This window comes from Haemaphysalis longicornis, unplaced genomic scaffold, assembly GCF_048455015.1.
Source record: "Haemaphysalis longicornis isolate Haplotype H1 unplaced genomic scaffold, Haemaphysalis longicornis Haplotype H1 scaffold_3, whole genome shotgun sequence".
Lineage (NCBI taxonomy): Eukaryota > Metazoa > Arthropoda > Arachnida > Ixodida > Ixodidae > Haemaphysalis > Haemaphysalis longicornis.
Window position 1 is genome coordinate 176,936,942 of NW_027526335.1, and position 19,103 is coordinate 176,956,044.

At 46.1% G+C, this 19,103-nt stretch overlaps 1 protein-coding gene across 5 annotated transcripts in view; it reads right to left on the reverse strand.

Annotated features, from left to right (window-relative positions):
• LOC144175821 (uncharacterized) overlaps nucleotides 1–19,103 on the reverse strand; it is a 227,813-nt gene that overhangs the window by 142,832 nt on the left and 65,878 nt on the right. For 4 of the 5 annotated variants that reach the window (XM_077704828.1, XM_077704830.1, XM_077704827.1 and 1 more), the window contains one exon: nucleotides 18,902–18,951. The exons of the other annotated variant lie outside the window; for it this stretch is intronic. In XM_077704828.1, the coding sequence (XP_077560954.1) occupies nucleotides 18,902–18,951 (50 nt within the window). The remainder of the gene's footprint in view (nucleotides 1–18,901; nucleotides 18,952–19,103) is intronic. 5 annotated transcript variants of the gene reach the window in all.

The window sequence follows — 19,103 nt, forward strand, 5'->3', positions numbered from 1 at the left end:
GCGGGGTGTTGTTGGTATTGTTATCGTTATTATTGTTGGTGTTGGTGTTCATGTACTTTTGACTAGTTGCCATAATATTTTTTTATTCATTGTGTCTCTTAATTTGGGTTTTTCTTCTGAATACTGTCATTTTATTGTATTGTGTTATTCTGATTTTTGCATGTGCATCAATAATTCCTTTCGATTTTTCCTGGGCAAGTTAAATAGATGAAATAATAGATTGATAGATGTAGTATTAGATTGATATGTGGAATAATAAATTGATTTATTGATCAATCAGCCATTGATTGATCAATGGCTGATTTGTGATCAATGATGCAGCGATGGTCTAGAGGTAGAACACCCGCCTCGCGTGCAGAAGGACCGTGGTTCGAATCCCGGTGACGGACAATTCCCACCGGAATAAAAAAAAATCCGCGTATTGATGGAATTGCAGAAAGGGGTTTGGGGTGCGGCCTGACCCCGGCGACCATTGCCGGTAATGCACTCCCTCGCCACAGCAGGAATAGCCACTCTGGCGTAGTAACGGCCACAACCTCCCATGAATACGCCAATTAACCCTCGGCCCTCAGTCCCCAGCGGCTGCGAAGTAACTGACCAGGGCGGCGGTCAGACCTGTGACGCAGCAGAGGGTGCTAAGAATCCCTGGATCCAGACAGGCTGCCAATAGAATCTGAACCTGGCAACGTTTAACGCGCGAACCTTATCTAGCGAAGCAAGTCTCGAGGTGTTGTTCGAGGAATTAGAGGGCATTAAATGGGATGCAATAGGTTTTAGCGAGGTTATGAGGGCAGGCGAAGCCTTTACGGTGCTGAGAAATGGACACGTCTTTTGTTACCGTGGTCTAGAGGACAGAGGAGAGCTGGGAGTGGCATTTCTAGTCAATAAAAGCATAGCTGGCAACATAGACGAATACTATAGCATTAACGAAAGGGCAGCAGGATTTCTAATTACGCTCAATAAGAGGTACAAGCTCAAGGTTGTGCAAGGCTACGCGCCCACATCCAGCCACGACGACGAAGGAGCGGAACGCTTCTATGAAGATGTGGAATCGGCAATGGCTAAAGTAAAAACACAGTATACCGTAGTTATGGGGGACTTCAATGCTAAAGTATTCAAGAATCAGGCTGGAGACAAGGCAGTTGGGAACTATGGTCTGTGATGTAGAAATAGCAGGGGGGACCTACTAGTTGAGTTTGCAGAACGGAATAACCTACGCATAATGAATACCTTCTACTGTAAACGGGTAAGTCGGAAGTGGACCTGGAGGAGCCCGAATGGGGAGCACAAAAATGAAATAGACTTCATATTATGCGATAACCCTGGCGTCGTGCAGGATTTGGAAGTGCTCGGAAGGGTAAGGTGTAGTGACCACCATATGGTAAGATCTCGAATTAGGCTAGATTTGAGGAGGAACCGCAACAAGCTAGTAGGAAAGAAGCCGATAAATGAGCTAACAGTAAGACGTAAAGTAGAATAATTCAGGATCGCGCTGCAGAACCGATATTCCGCCCTTAACGAGGAAGCCGAGCTTACGACACAGGAAGCCAGCGACAACCTTACACGCATTATCACGGAGTGTGCAGTAGAAGTCGGGGGCACTATGGCTAGACAGGATACTGGTAAACTTTCACAGGAGACGAAAGGTCTAATCAGGAAACGGCAAACTATGACAATCTCTACCGCAGCTCACAGAATAGAACTAACCGACCTCTCGAAGTTAATCAATAAGTGTAAGGCAGCTGACATACGGAAGTATAATATGGAGAGGATCGAATACGCTGTAAAGAACGGAGGTAGCCTGAAAGCAGTGAAGAGATGTCTTGGCGTGGGGAAAAATCAGATGTATGCACTTAAGGATAAGCAAGGCAATGTCATCACAAATAGAGATAAAATAGTCACAGTGGCCGAGGAATTCTATCGGGATCTGTACAGTAGCCGGTACATACAGGATAATGTAGAACGAGACAGTAGTTCACAGGAGATAGACATCCCACCAGTAACGACCGAAGAAGTAAGGAAGGCCTTGAAAGAAATGAAAGGGGGCAAAGCACCTGGTGAGGATCAGATAACAGCAGACCTCTTGAAGGATGGCGGAGAAATATTACTTGAAAAACTGGCAAACCTGTATACGCAATGCCTAATAACCGCAATGGTACCGGAATCTTGGAAGACGCGAACATCCTAATCCATAAGAAAGGCGACATGAAGGACTTGAAAAATTATAGGCCGATCAGCTTACTGTCAGTCGTCTACAAGGTATTTACAAGGTAATCGCTAACCGAATCTCTGCAACCCTAGATCTCAGTCAACCTAAAGAACAAGCAGGGTTCTGTAAATGTTATCCAACAATGGACCATATTCACACGATCAATCAGGTGATATAAATGTGCGCTGAGTATACTGAACCCCTATATATAGCCTTCATAGATTATGAGAAAGCATTTGACTTTGTCGAAACCCTAGCAGTCATTCAGGCATTACGGAACAAGGGGGTAGATTAGCATTATGTAAGAATACTAGAGGATATTTACAATGGGTCTACAGCTACCATCATCCTCCATAGGGAGCGCAGCAAAATACCTTTAAGGAAGGGCGTCAGACAAGGAGACACAATCTCTCCAATGTTATTCACAGCATGTTTAAAAGAAGTATTCAGAGCGTTGGATTGGGAACAGGTGGGAGTAAGGGTTAATGGCGAATACCTCAGTAACCTCAGATTTGCTGATGACGTTGCCTTGCTAAGTAACTCGGGGGACGAATTGCAAAGCATGCTTTCCGCACTGGGCGAACAGAGTAGAACCGTGGGCCTGAAAATTAATATCCAGAAAACTAAAGTAATGATCAATAACCTCGGGACAGAACAGCAGTTTGAGATAGGTGGCGAGGCGGTGGAAGTGGTAAGCGAATATATCTACTTAGGCCAAGTTGTGACCCCGGATCCCAACCATGAGGCAGAGATATCAAAAAGGATCAGAATGGGGTGGGGTGCATATGGCAGACATTCTCAGATAATGAATAGCAGCCTACCATTGTCGCTGAAGAAGAAAGTGTATGACAGCTGCATCTTACCGGTACTCACCTACGGGGCAGAAACTTGGAGGCTCACTAAGAGGGTTCAACTTAAATTGAGAATGACTCAGCGGGCAATGGAGCGGAAAATGATAGGTGTAACATTAAGGGGCAAGAAGAGAGCGGAGTGAGTCAGGGAGCAAACTGGTGTTAAAGACATATTAGTAGAAACTAAGAAGAAATGGACGTGGACAGGGCATGTAATGCGAAGGCAAGATAACCGCTGGTCATTAAGGGTAACAGAGGGCAACGCTTGCCCTAGAGAAGGCAAGCGTTGCAGGGGGCGGCAGAAAGTTAGATGGGCAGATGAGATCAAGAAGTTTGCGGGGATAAATTGGTCACAGTTGGCACAGGACCGAGATAATTGGAGAATAATGGGAGAGGCCTTTTCCCTGCAGTGGGCGTAGATAGGCTGGTGATGATGATGATGATGATGATTCATCAATAGAATGGGTTATAGAATGACTGACTGATTGATTGATTGAGTGATTGACTGAGTGATTGATTTATTATTAGCCTATTGTTGTCCACAGCTGGAGGAGGCATGTCCCATGGACTTCTGGTTCAAATGGAGTATCTATAGGTTGGACCCCGGGTTAGCACTATGTTAATTAAGTAGTGACTACAAAAAAATTAGTATTGGCTTAGCTCTGCTATGCCAGGATATACGCAGCGTAAGCTAAACTTCAGGAATCCAGTCCAGTTCAGTCCAGTCCAATCCAATGGGCCTCTCCCTGTATGTAAACAACGTGACGTCACGAATTGCGATGGCGGTTGGCAGAACGCGCTTGCGCCGACGGCCCGGCCTGGCCGTGCGGCGCCCGAAAGGAACGATGGGCCGTTGGTTCGGGCCGTCACTGGCCGTCCACATTGCAGGTGGGGGTCTAGCTATCCTAGCTGTGGCCGTCGCACCTCCATATAGCTTTGCGCATCTACAACCTCCGCAACAGTTTCGTTTACCGGGTCAACTGAAGGGCGGTGCTTTCGGATAATCAGTGCATGACAGCCTAAACGAGTCATTTTGAAGGTTGGTGCTGTTGCGACTTAATACAAGAATGTTTTCTAGATTCTTTGTGTTCGGACACATAAAAAGAAAAGCTAATTCATTGTTGATTTCGAGGTCTGCTTAAGCTAAGCGTGGTGCCTCAGGCAGAGTACGTATACGCTCTCTGTTCTTGGTCTCTTTGCATCGCCCGGAGACAGTGGCGTACACACGATTTCATGTCGAGGGGAAAAAGGAAAGGTAACGCATGAAAGGATTAAAAAATAAATTCAGCTGCAACGAAACAAAAATATGAAGAGCAAAAGCCAAAAATTACTCCAATAAAAATATTGCGATAATGTCGTTCTCTACGTGATTGACCGATTGTTTTGTTACCTTTTTCCCTAGTGAAATTTCGAAACGGTTCATCGTCTTTGTGTGAAAAATATAGCAGCCACATATGGTTAGTGCGTATAGCTTGCGACAGTGCACTGAAATACTGTTCCGTAGTCATTATTTCATGATAGTTAAAGTTTGTGTCCTTATACTCCCGCTCAATACGAAAGCGCCGGGAGGCCGCAGCAAAAGCATACGTTCACTGAGTCTGTTCGTTAGGGCAAACACATTTTTCGAGTTTTTTTAGAGTCGCGTGAGTGGCCCATCTCGCGCCGACGGCACGATGCTACATGTGAGCCCGGTAAGCATCTCTGTTTTGCCGCATCCTCAAGGCAGAATATAATTGGTCAAGGTAAAAGTTTATTGCACTTACAAGCAATTAATTTCGTTCGTCTTGAACAGATCCCCCCATAAAACCAAACTTGTCGTTGTCGACCTGGCGGCAGGAGGCTATCGCGATCCCTCGTCGAAACATTTATATCGTGTCGCCTAAGCAGGTTAGGCATTCATTGTGTTTTTAATACAGTGCTCTACCTCTCCTCAAAACATGATGTTATTTCGCAGCAAGAAAATTTCCGTGTGCCCCCTACCCCCGGCACTATTTCACTTGGCCAAATTTCTGCTGGTGCTGCATGAGAGCAGATGATTGATAAACAGCGTCATTTCATGGCACGAATCAGCGCGGACTGCCAATGTAGACGGTATGACTGCGCTTTGGAGAACAGCAGAAGTTCGATTTATTGATTGATTGATTGATTGATTGACTATATGATTTTAACGCGCCGACGCAACGCAGGCGATGAGGCGCGCCGTATTGGAGGGCTCCGGATTAATTTTGGCCACCTGGGGATCTTTAACGTGCGCCGAAATCTCGTACACACGGGTAACACAAGTTCCAGAATGGGAAATGTTGCTACGAGTAAGAGCAGACCATGTCGCTGCTTCGGATGCCAGTCTCTTCGGCACATTGCGCGCATCCACAATGCACGCCGAATTTACCTCTTTCGCGACTCCGAAAAGCCTGATGCCTCTGAATTTGCCCGCAAGATTTGCGTAGCCGAGAGCACAGCAGCCCACCGGCATCAGAAAAGCCAACACGTAAACGAAAATTCCACTTTAGCGCACGTAAAATGCAGCCTCACTGCATACGCCCCGCGCACCGGTCCGAACGTTTTGTCATCCACCCTCCCGGCCACACCCAGCACGTGCGCTTTCCGTGACGTCACGGCCGCTGCGTGACGTACCCCGGGAGAGGTCCATTCATTCTAATCCAGTCTAGTCACTGCTCCTCGCGCATGCTGAGCACGGATCTTCACGAGCCACGCGAAACCGCTATCAGGCGGCTCCGGCGCAGCGGCAAAATTGGCGACTGCGCCATTGAGGCACACACCTGGGCACGCGTAGGCGCCAGTGCGTCTGCCGCGACTATGACGCAACATAATCCATCACAATTTACTTTAATCCAATCCAATCCAAACCACAACCAACCGAATCCAATTCAATCCAATTCAACTCCATCCTATCCAAGCCAAGCCAAGCCAATTGAATCCAATTTCACTCGCGCTTGCTCAGAACGGCCCTTCACGGTACACGCGAAACTGCGCAACCTCGGCCAGTGTAGCTTACGCTACAAAATATTTACACAAGTGAGTTCAGACAGGTGCTATTCAATTCATCGAGTTTCGATTGTGTTTCGCGTTTTCGCTTCGCGTGAATCCACGGCATACGGCAGGAGTAATTTTAGCAATGAATATAAAATCTCGGCAATTACTGTATATGTTTAGAATAATTGTCATAATTGTAATATTTGCAATAGTTACAATTTATGATATACGCTTCAATTCCATGCTTTGAGTTTCAGCTTTAAGTGCAGTTACAATATACTCACAAGAATGGAGCTACAGCTATAAGCCAATAAATAGACAATACACGCTAAACGTGGCTAATAATTTAATAAAGGTTTTTCAATAACGTTTTATGACAGGTTTATTTTAGGACCCGAGGAATACCTAAAGAACACTGAGTGCGGGAGAGTATAAATGCTTGAATGTTTGTTTACAGATCCCTGCGTGCGATGGCTGCTTTTGTCTGCAGAAATATATTTTGCATTAGGAGGAAATGTGGGTCTTTGCCACCGTACATTATGATCTCACAAATTTAAACATATAAAAACCGGCCTGCAGCCACACCGAAGGCAACGCGAGCCCAGATGGCAACAAGCAGAACACAGCAACAACGTATCTAGTACTGCTAGTGGCCATCTGGGCTCGCATTGCATTCGGTTTGGCTGCAGGCGGGTGTTTGAAGAATGCAAGGTAATAAATAGGCCGACAAACAGAGCAGGCTACCCGAGAAATTATCGAAGCCACGGAAATTCATAGATTAGGTGACGACTGCGTCAGCTCTCCGTTCGTTTCACTGTCAGCAAAAGAACTGAAGTATATTTCGGCTCGTGGCGAACTGGCGTAAAATGGCTTTGTGTTTTCTAGTGACAATGTATAGTTTTAGGGCTATATTTTAGGCTCCATGATATGTCCCTTGTGCTTCAGCAACATCGTGTTTTGGTATATGAGTGGTGTCATTTCAAAATAAAAGTTCAGTTGATCGCAGCGCTTCGTCTTGAGTATTGTAGGTTACTGTCTGCGAGATCAGTACCGCCGACACGCCCCAAAAGTGCGCCCTCCGAGGTGCCGCTTGCAGCTTGCCCCGCCGTCCACCTTCCTTTTTTCATATGCGAACTCAACGGAGCCATTTGTCGAGCATATAAACGTTCTTCACCGGGTCAAGACGAAATAACCTACTAGGCCATCTCTCATCTCTCCCACCACTCTCGATTGCGTCTCCTAGAATATTATAACTCAATTTGGCTCTGTGGCACAGTACCTTCCCAATGGTACTGTGGCCGTCTAAGCTAAGCTAGTGGCTGTCCTAAAACCTGGTAAACTACCAACGACGTATGACTCTTTCCGACCAATAGCTTTGCTAACTTGTGTCTGCAAAATTATCGAGAAAATGATATTCAGAATAATGACCTAGTACCTGGAGAGCAAAAACCTCTATCCACCTCAGATGAGTCGCTTTTGCGAAAACAGAGCAGTAATTGACGCGATCACACCAGTTTCATCTCTAGAAGAAGATTTACATAATGAATACGCTCCTATTTCCGTATTAGACATTAAATCGGCATTTGACTTAGTTTTTTTATGATTCCTATCTGACATCCCTTGCTGCTCTTGGGTTTGGTGGAAAACTTTATGTTTGGATCTCAAGTTATCTACAAGGGCGACAACTTTTCATGTCCATGCCGGTAGACCCAACTTCCAAATATGCTATGCAAAAAGGAGTACCACAAGGAGCCTTCTTCAGCCCTCGGCTATTCAACCTTACTCTTATCCAGCTAAAGCGAGTACCCCCACCTGCCGTCCACATCACACTTTATGCGGACAATATCTGCATCTGGAGAGCGTCGCGATCGCGTCGTATCACGCAGCTAAGGCTAAAAAAACCTCTCGCAAGAATATCTCCGTATCGTTCCCCAGAGGACTCCACTTATCTCAATAGAAAAGTCTCGTCATTGCTTTAACTCGCAAGCACATGAAGCAAATATCCACTGGTTCTCGGAGGCCGCACCCTACAATATGTGCGAACCCAAAGATTCCTTGGAATCCTAATAGATGGAAATCTTTCCAGCGCTCGCGAAGTGAAGAAACTACGTACCAAAAATACCGCAATGTCAAAAATTCTCGGGTGTCTCGCTGGCAGTCACTGTGACAGTGACTGTCGCTCAATGTTACTACTCTGTAAAGCCTATGTCGACGGTTTACTGCCTTACAGCCTCCCTGTCCTTCAGAAGCTTCCACCCACAAGCAGACAGCAGCTAGGTGCGGCCAGAAACAACTGCCTCCGCATCTGCCTCGGCCTCCCGAAAAGGCTGTCGTGCTTAGTTACGATCGCTAAAGCTGGCTGTCTGCCGTTGAACGTGATTCGACTCCAGGAAACAGTGCGAATCCATCTGCGCCTTCGGCTGCACGCCAAACACCATGCGCTAAAATACGCGTGGCTGAAAATGGTCATTCGAGTTTCGGGCAAGCAATTCGGACATTAAATTTTTACGTTCCGTCCCAGGCACCAAAAGCAATACCATCTAATTTTCCACCCTGGAACCTTTTGCCCCTACACATCAAATGCAGCATCCGCGGAATTGACTCAAAAAGTGCATGCCTCAAAGTGGACTCCGCCAATTGACACTTTACCATATCAGCTGGCTGTACTTTGACGCAAACCAGATCTTCACAGATGGCTCCTGCACATCTGAGAACAGTTCCTCCTGAATATTGATTTTCTCAACTGGCCACACGTTCTCCTTTCGCCTCAAGCGTGCGACATCATCTATGACCGCCGTGCTTGACGCCATCAAGGAAGCTATGCGCTATATTTTACGCCAGCGGCCAAAGCAATGGACTGTTTCCGGACTCGAAGGCTGCTCTCGAAACCCTGCAACGCAGGGTTTCGAGACGTGCACGTGATGTACACGAGACGAGATGTACACGTTTAACCATTCATGAACATACCTCTCGTAGCATCACATACCTGCACCAACTTGCCACCGACGCTGGACACCGTATACCATTTCAGTGACTTCACGGTCACTGTGGTGATCTAGGAAATGAGAAGGTGGATGAAGCTGCTCGCAGGGGCCTGGAAATGCGCAATTTGAGGAAACTTTTTTTCACTAAGCGTGATGCCACAACTATGGCGAAGGAAGGCGCTCGTTTTCGTGGAACGCAACCGCTTCTGGCCCCTTCCAGAGCATCACCAGGCCTTCTTGCGCTACATCGACCTCAAATCAAGATGACAATTCCAGAGATACTTCTGCGCCGAAGAAAGACTCTATACCACCGACTTCGTCTCAACGCAGCACTCACGAAGTCATACCTTTTTCGGCTTGGTATCACCAAAAACTCTTACTGCAACAACTGCGGATCGGTGGAAACCTTGGAACATTTGCTCTGGGAATGCTCTGTATATATCAAAGCAACTTGCACTCTCGTGCACGAATTGGAGCGCCTCAGCCCTGGACCAATTAACTTGAAAGCACTCCTTGGTCCATGGTCATCCCCACGAGCTCAACGCAAAGTGCTGGTGGCGTTGTTCGCCTATCTGGACAGGATTGGCGTCATTACAGTGATTTAGAGTACAAAAAAGACTTTTCTATCTCACTACTGATACGAACTGAACGTTATCTTTTAGGGGCGAAGCTCCTATTTCTCGGGCTCTGTCCCGGCCTTACACGGCACATTAATGATGACTGTGGCAGGATCCCCCTAGGGATTGGCCAACCAAAGATGGGCCGAACCAGTCAAAACGTTCAACCCGTTCGTTGCTACCCAACAAGGAGCAGGGTAAGAAGAGGTTGTCGTTTGTCGCCTGCGAGCTCGATACTCTTGCTTGGGCCCTGTCCCGTCCCTCGTTGCTGCCATACACGGCGGAATGATGATGATTGTGGCAGGATCCCCCTAGGGATTGACCAACCAAAGATTGGTCGAAGAGGTCATCGTCCCAAACAACCCCTGCATAATCACCACAAACATCGACATCGTCGACGGGCTTGTCAACGGAGTGATGGAAAGCTTGAGGTGTCGAATCTTTATATGATGTGTGGGCGACTTTTTCACGGTTTTACCGGTAAGCATTGTAGCTTCGCCCCTCTCATCATTCACTTCGTGCAGATGGCGGGATTTTTTGTAATTTCTCTCTTTTATTTCTTCTCTTTCTTCATCTTTCTTCTGCCCTGTAATCTATAGGGTATTTTCTTTCCCCCTTTCCTTCTTCCCCCGCCGAGTATCATGTCGGTGTCGAAATTCCGGCAAGCATCTCGGCTTCCGCTAATAACAAGCCTTCTATATATCTCTCTCTCTCTCTCTCTCTCTCTCTCTCTCTCTCTCTCTCTCTCTCTCTCTGTGTGTGTGTGGAAGGACATGCCGCCAGGCACATTCATCCTCGGCAATGTGGCAACGAGGCAGGATGGCCTGGGGCCCCGCCATATGTAAAGCTATATGCCCGGCGGTAGGCGGATGCAAACCCGGCACCTCCCGCATACGAGCAAAGTGCTGTACCTCTCAGCCATCGCTGAAAGGCGTCTTCCTGAAACGTCAGTAAACTTTTATTGTTATTTTTAATTTCTGTCTTGTGTGTCTCTGTCTCTTCTTACCATATATATATACATATACATACATACATACATATATATACATATACATACATACATACATACATATATATATATATATATATATATATATATATATATATATATATATATATATATATATATATATATATATATATATATATATATATATATATATATATATATATATATATATATATATATATATATACATATATCTACATACATATATTAGACCGAAAATAAGGGTTGGCAGTCAAGAACACCTCGGAAAGCAAAGGGGAGGTGGTGGTGGGTTATAGAAAGAGGTGAAGAATTTTATGAGTCGAAGTAAAAGGGGCGAAAAAATGCCCGCCGGGTGGAATCCGAACCCACGACCTACCACCCCCGAGCTACCACCCCCAAGTGCAGGAAACAAAAAATACCTTAACATAAATACCCGAGAAAGTGCTGGGGAAACAGCCCCGCCGATAGCGTAGTGGTTGTCGCACCAGACCGGTATTCTGGAGGTCGTGGGTTCGGATCCCACCCGGCGGGCATTTTTTCACCACTTTCTTTTCGACTAAAAAAATTCTTTTTCTATGACCCACCACAAACTCCCCTTTGCTTTCGGAGGTTTTCTTGACTGCCAACCCTTATTTTCTGTTCTATTTTCAAAGAGCCCCTCATTTCCCATTTTCTGATTCGCTATATATATATATATATATATATATATATATATATATATATATATATATATATATATATATATATATATATATATATATATATTGAAAGAAGTCGACTGACACGTTTCCCGTTTTTGTTGCCAACAGTTAACAGTTTCGGAGTTAGAAACTCCTTCGTCAGGGCTTCACACACACACACACACACACACACACACACACACACACACATATATATATATATATATATATATATATATATATATATATATAGCAAAATCATGTAACTTTGCTCTGATGAAGGCAAGTCCCGTTGCCGCTACGTAAGTAAACCTTGTTTGTTATTGTTCTTGCTGTGTATCCGCCTTTTTACTTATACTATATATATATATATCAAGGTTTCAGTCGTCATTGCCAGTGCTACTCGGCTGTTTCGGAAATAGTTAATAGTGCCGAATGACGTGTGTTTGTCATGTTTCGTTAATACAGTGATAAATAAGCGAAAATATCTGTGGAGAAAAAATCCGCTGTTTTTTCCTGGAGCGCGAGTCGATCCCACATCTCCGCATGACGCGTGCGGTGCACTGACCAATTATACTATACCGCAGCGGCTCCTCTCTCGACTTTACCGCGGGCGTTTATATTTAAAAGTGCTCTGAGGACGGCCAACTAGCGCCAGCCCTTGACCACCCCGGGAGACGTAGAACGTCTTTTTTCCCAGCGGCCGCCACGTAAGACGCAGTCGCAGGTCGGGGTTAGCAATTGGCATATCCGAACTGCTGGAGCCAGAGCTCTGGTAATGCACGCAGCAGAACAGAAGGATACGGGACGAGGGACTCGGTAAGGACACATATCAAGGTTGCAGTCGTCATTGCCAGTGCTATTCTGCTGTTTCCGAAATATTAAATAGTGCCCAATGACGTGTGTTTGTCTTGTTTCTTTGATACAGTGATATATAGGCGAAAATATAGGTGGAGAAAATATCCGCCGTTTTTTCCGGGAGCGGCAGTCGAACCCAAATCTCCGCATAACGCGTGTGGTGCACTGACCAATTATGCTATCCCGCAGAGGCTCCTCTCTGGACTTTACCGCGGGGGTTCATATTTACAAGTGCTCTGAGGATGGTCAACTAACGCCGCCACTCGACCACCACGGGAGACGTAGAACGTCTTTTTTCCCAGCGGCCGCCACGTAAGACGTGGTCGGAGGTCGGGGTTAGCAATTGGCATATCCGAACTGCTGGAGCCAGAGCCCTCGTAATGCACGCAGCAGAACAGAAGGATACGGGACGAGGGACTCGGTAACGACACATATCAAGGTTGCAGTCGTCATTGCCAGTGCTATTCAGCTGTTTCCGCGCGGCAGACATAGAACGTCTTTTTTCCAGCGGCCGCCACGTAAGACGTGTTCGGTGGTCGGGGTTAGAAATTGACATATCTGAACTGCTGGAGCCAGAGCCCTGGTAGTGCATGTAGCAGAACAGAAAGATACGGGACTCGGGAAGGACACATAGCAAGGTTGCAGTCGTCATTGCCGAACCTGTGGAGGTCGTTTGTTCGGATCCCACCTGGCGGGCATTTTTTCTGCACTTTCTTTCCAAATTCTTTATGACCTACCACATCCTCCCCCCCCTTTGTTTCCGAGGGTTTCTTGACTGCCAACTCTTATTTCTGTCACACACACACACACACACACATATTATATATATATATATATATATATAGATAGATATATATATACAGGGTGTTTCAGTGAACACTTTCAAAAATTCCTGAAGGTAGGCTTTTCAAGAAAAATAGGAATTCTCTTAAGGAACAAGCTATCAGGTTCAGCGGACGTCAGCAGTTATAAGAAACATGCGAATTACATAGTTAATTAACTAAAATTGTCTAATTAACTTTTTAATTAGTGAAGTTTGGCCGTTATTGCCAATGGCGAGTTTGTAGCCACGGAAACGACGATAACCGATCAGTTTTCAAAGCAAAGAAAAAGGCACTGTAAAGCCCTGCAGCCCGCAAAAAATCGAGCATTTTTCCCCCATGAAACCGAAACTCAGCGCACATGGTGCGCCGGAAGTGTAGTGCAAACGCAACATCCGCTGATGACATGTTGCTGTGACTGTGTCGCCCAATTCAAGAAGGGGCTGGTGATTCCCCACGCTAGGGAACCAGCTGATATCAACGCCATCGCCTCCTGTATTTTTTCAGCGTTATCTTTTCTTTCGTTGGTAGGCGCAAAAAACAAAGGCCATCGCCCACTACATGGTCGCCCGTTTCGGCAGCCCTAGTGGACGTTGCCGAGAGTTTTGCTTTTATTTTTTTATTGTCTTGACCACATCTTAAGTGGCTACCAGACGTGCAAAGTGCGAAACGTCACCATCCGTTCATTTTTTCGTTAGCTTTATCTGCTGCTAGTTTATAATCGCTGCGTGTTAGAAAGCGCCTCAGATAAAGGAAAGGCTTGTTTGCTGAGCCAGGAGGGATTTCGCGGCTATAGCTTGCGGCCTTGCGTAGTGCTTGCGGCTTTTCGCTTTAAAATGCCTCTTTACGCAGTGTGCGTGCGACATAGCCAAGACCGTACCACTGGTGTCACCTCTTCCATTTGAGGATCAAGGTTTCAAAGCCACCGCGTTATTATTGTGAAAATGGCTGCGCCAGCTCAACTCCAGTACTCCGTTGCCGAGAAAGTGGACATTTTACTGGCTTATGTGAGCGCGCAAAAGGACGCGCAACTGGCATCGATGCTGTATGCTGCCCAACATCCTGGCCGTCGTGTGCCAGCTCGCGCCACATTTGTATCGATATTTAATCGGTTTAGAACCACTGGATCAGTCCATGCTCAGAGAAGGAAGCGGCCAGCCAGTGCAACCGAAGATTTTGACATCGATGTGCTGGCATACGTCGCTGTCAGGCCGGAAGCAAGCGTCAGGGAAATTGCCAGTGCAGATGGAGCGAGCCCAGCTTCAGTTTGGAGGTCACTTTCAAGACACAGCTACCACCCATATCATGTGTGTCTTCACCAAGAGCTCAGACCAAGCGACATTCAAAAACGGCTTGATTTTTGCAACTGGTGCCTTATTCAATGCGACGAAGATCGGGAATTCCTCAACAGAGTGCTTTGGACTGACGAGGCCCAATTTTGTAGGAATTCGAATGTCAATTTGCACAACGCACATTATTGGTCTGATCAGAACCCCCACTGGCTCCGTGAGCATAAGCACCAGGTAAGGTGGTCAGTAAACGTATGGTGTGGTATTTATAACGGCTGTATTGTTGGTCCTTACTTCATTGACGGAAACCTTACCGGAAAGAAGTACACAGAGTGCGTCTTAAAGGGCGTCGTCTCCGAGTTTGCCTCAGAGTTGCCACTGGCTGCGCTGAAAAAAATGTGGTTCCAGCACGACGGAGCCCCGCCGCATTTTTCCTCACTGGCTCGTAAATTCGTCGATGAGTCCTTTCCCAACCAGTGGATTGGGCGTGGTGGAACCACACCATGGCCGCCTAGGTCACCCGATTTGTCACCTTTGGACTTCTTCCTCTGGGGATATGTTAAAAATGAGGTTTTCAAGACTGAGCCGGCCAACCTCGAGGATATGAAGCAACGTGTGAGGAGCTCCATCGACAACATTCCAAGACAGATGATTTTATCCACTATGAACTCCATGAAAGAGCGCCTTCGTCTGTGCATTGCAATGGACGGAAAACAATTTGAGCACATCATGTAAAATATTCTGTGCAGTCGTCCAAAATATTACTGTTGTGGAGCGCCCAAATAGGCCTACAACCAAATGAAACATTGAAATAAACCATTTTTGTTCATTGATATTTGTTACATGACTCAAAACAGCTAAAAAAAGTATGAGGTCAGGATTTACTAATCCTATGTCAGCACTTCTTACAACAAATGGAACGGAAGCTGGTACAAAACAATGTCGCGCTGCAATTCCAAAAAGTTGTCAGCTACGATTTTAGCCGTCAAGCCGATACCACGTAAAAATAACTCGAGTGTTGCATTCCGCAATACCGGCGCCGCAAAACAAGCTCTGCACTGGCACAAAAGTGTGCCTTTATTCTTTGAACAAAGCTAGTGCATTGTAAATGGTAATTAAAGGCTGCTTCCGGAGGTAAGTGCACTGGCGGAGCCCCAGGTTGGCTCCTAACAGCATTTCAAAATCCGCAGCTACGTAGTTGGCGATTACTAGACTTTGGCTTCCGCCCAGTGAGTAAGCAAAAGTTGCGCATGATGCACTGCTGCCTATGCCTCGCATCGAGGCTCCCTAGCTAGGGAAAATTGCACTTACATTTCGAATTGGCCGCCAAATCTATTGAAAAACGTCACCAGCGGACGTTGCGTTCGCTCAGCACTTCCAGCGCTCATCGAGCGGCGAGTTTCGTTTTTGAACGCAAAACAAACGCAGGTTTCCTCGTGCTACAGGGCTTTAAACACCGACTTTTTTGTTGTTTTAAAACCTGATATGAAATCGTCTTCCCCGGGGCTACAAAATCACCATTGACAATAACCACCAAACTCTGCTAATTAAGAAGTTAATTAGTAGAGTTTAATTACCCACCTAACTAATGTGCACACCCTTGATACTATCTGGCGTCCGCCGCAGCTACCAATCTCCTTCTGAAGAGGGTTTCTTTTTTTCTCGAAGAGCCTATTTTTAAGAATTTTTGGCAGTGTTCGCTGAAACACCCTGTATATATATATATATATATATATATATATATATATATATATATATAGGAAATGAGGGGCTCGTTGAAATAAGACAGAAATAAGGGTTGGCAGTCAAGAAAACCTCGGAAACAAAGGGGAGGATGTGGTAGGTAATTGAAACAGATAAAGAATTTGGAAAGAAACAAAGAAAGTAGAGAAAAAATGCCCGCCGGGTGGGATCCGAACCCACGACCTCCAGAATACCGGTCTGGATCGCACCAGACCGGTATTCTGGAGGTCGTGGGTTCGGATCCCACCCGGCGGGCATTTTTTCTCTACTTTCTTTGTTTCTTTCCAAATTCTTTATCTGTTTCAATTACCTACCACATCCTCCCCTTTGTTTCCGAGGTTTTCTTGACTGCCAACCCTTATTTCTGTCTTATATATATATATATATATATATATATATATATATATATATATATATATATATATATATTGCACCACGCTGTCCCGTACGAACAGCGACAAATAAAGCACACTCCGGACAACCTCGTCGCGCCTAGCGTGGGTGCCCTCGCAGGGGAATTTCTTTGAGGTTTTAAAAAACGCAGGCCTGCGATCCGGAGGCGCCCGACGCGTCATCAACGAATATATTTCATTCACCAGCCAAAGGCGCGTGCGTTTCTCTCGTTTCCAGTAGCCCCATCGGCCGATTCTCACGCACCCGAGCTCTGCCGACGTAGCCTGTTTAAGGGCCGCGAGGCTAAGTAAATGATCTTAAAAGGTGCACGCTTTGTGATTAGATTTGCTTCATGTAGAATTAATGAAAACCCTCTGACAACAAAACTGCGTACCCACAAACAGTGCCCACAGTGCTCCTGCTGCGTAACACCTCAGAGTAGCCCTGACAGGACGTCTAAGCATTAAAATGGCCCCACACAATGACGCACACCTGATGTGGCAATGCCTGCCGTGCAGAAAGCAATGCCGCCCTTAAATGTCCCGTCAAAACGAGGCGGACACGATACCAAGCCGCAACGCACATGTAAGCTGAGGACAAGCACGGTCGGATACTGACATGGCAGTTTCCTGCCATGCAGTGCTTTCCCGTTTTTATTTTAGTCACGTACCGTCACATTAATTTTTCACGCAGCCCAAGCCAGGCTTATTCTTGTTCCCCCTCTAGAAGGGAGTCGAGCTGGAACAGTTGTTTCGCATTTGATTGCTGTTCTGGAGATCAGCATCCAAATCCCACAGGGAGATAACTATTTTTTATTCTCTAGAGCAGGGGCTATTTTGGCACCATTAGCGTTGACGCTAACGACGACGGTCCCCGTCGCACGCCTTAATGTTTTTTTATTCATCAGCCCGCAGGCACTTCCAAATAATTTTGCTAAAACTCAAGTTCGGGCGCAAATAGGAAAAAATGATCGTGGTAATGAAACAGGGACACAATGGTGGCTAGCACATGAAGATACTGGCACCCATCTATACGGTACGAAATTCCGCAACTGAAAGAATACGGCGACATTACTCCGCTGCGACATCATTCAGGAGAATAATCCCGAAGCGCGCAGTTTTCTTCGTCTGCTGCTGTGATGAAACCTGTATTAACGCACTTCTCGCCTTCATTGTCGCTAGCAGCGGTTCCCACATTTCACATGAGTGAAACTGTGTTTCTTTAGAAGAACGTCAATTTCGTCGAGGCTGCGGTGCCTGTCCCGTCACGCCCACTGCAATGAGGTTGGCATTCAAATGGTTTTGAGTGATTGGTAGAGTCCTTGGGAATGTCATTTATCCACCTGCCGCGTTATTCTATTAGACACTTCCTAATTATGGGATGTTAGATATGACTTTACTGTGGCCGTCTGTGGACATTGCGTGATGTTTGTTTCGCATTTCTGGCTTTTTCAATTTGTGAAATGCTCATCAGCTCATTTGGACTCTTTGATGGGGCGCGTTGCAGCAAACGCAACGAAAACACCTTGCTTGGACGGAATTTTTTCACGTTATAGGTGAAGCCATGTACACAAGCCGCTATACCTATACGAGCGATATCATGATTTATCGGTTTGCATTCTTGGAGTGGCCCTAGTCATGTATGCGAAAGCCTTTTAATTCCGTGTCGCGTACTGAAAGAAAATGTTGCCAAGAGGCGAATGCGGGGCGGTAAACTGCATTTACAATATTGATAACAAGCTGCGGATAGAGTGTACCAAAGCATCTGAGTAGGCCGAACGAGGTGACATCTCTCAAACGCTGCACAAGAACATCCTCAGCCGCCTTCCCTGCACTATTACTTCACTCCACAGCTGAAAGAGCGTCGACTCTGCCCTCCAGCTTCATCCCCCAAGGCTTCTGAAGCGTTTTCGTGAAAGTGCTTGGTACGCGCCGGCTCGCCCTAGCCCTGGTTAGTCTTGGACGTGACCATTCCCAAGGCCCATGTCCCCTTCATATCATCCACCGAGACCAGACAGCCCGAACCACCGCGACATGATCCGACGCCGACGACCGTGCCCCGACTAGTTCTCCGGCACTCAGTTCAGCTGGAATAGCTTGTGCATTACATCAGAAACTTCGGCACAGCTTTTCATGAATAGTACTGTAATCTGCCCCGAAAGCCTTTTTTCAGTAAGCAATGAGGGATGTGAGTTAAAACATGTAATGTAACTGGTACCGACGCCTCAGATAAAGAATGTGGCTGTTCGGGCTCTCAATATTAACGGAAATAGTTCGACCTTTATTTTCCCTAATATAGTAGGTCCAGAGCAGTACTGCGTACCTCACAACAGTCATACATAACCAACGTGGGTTCGCAGATTACGAGTTTTGGGGAAAAATGGAAATATTACTAAAAGTGTGATTATCGGCTCTGCCTAAAGGACAGGCGCGTGCAAACAGCTCCTGTCAACATACTATATATTTTCTTACCCAGTTCTTTCGAAATAACTCCAGGTCCTTGGGATCGTGTCCGGGGGAAGCTGCATCAAAATAAACATAACGTTCATTATATGTTTACTCTGGAATGCTTCTTCCTATTCAGATAGCAAAAACTGTTCCATTTGTATTTTTGACGCAGTCAAAAACTACATCAGACGGACGAGTTCTCATTTATAGAACATCGTTACTTCGC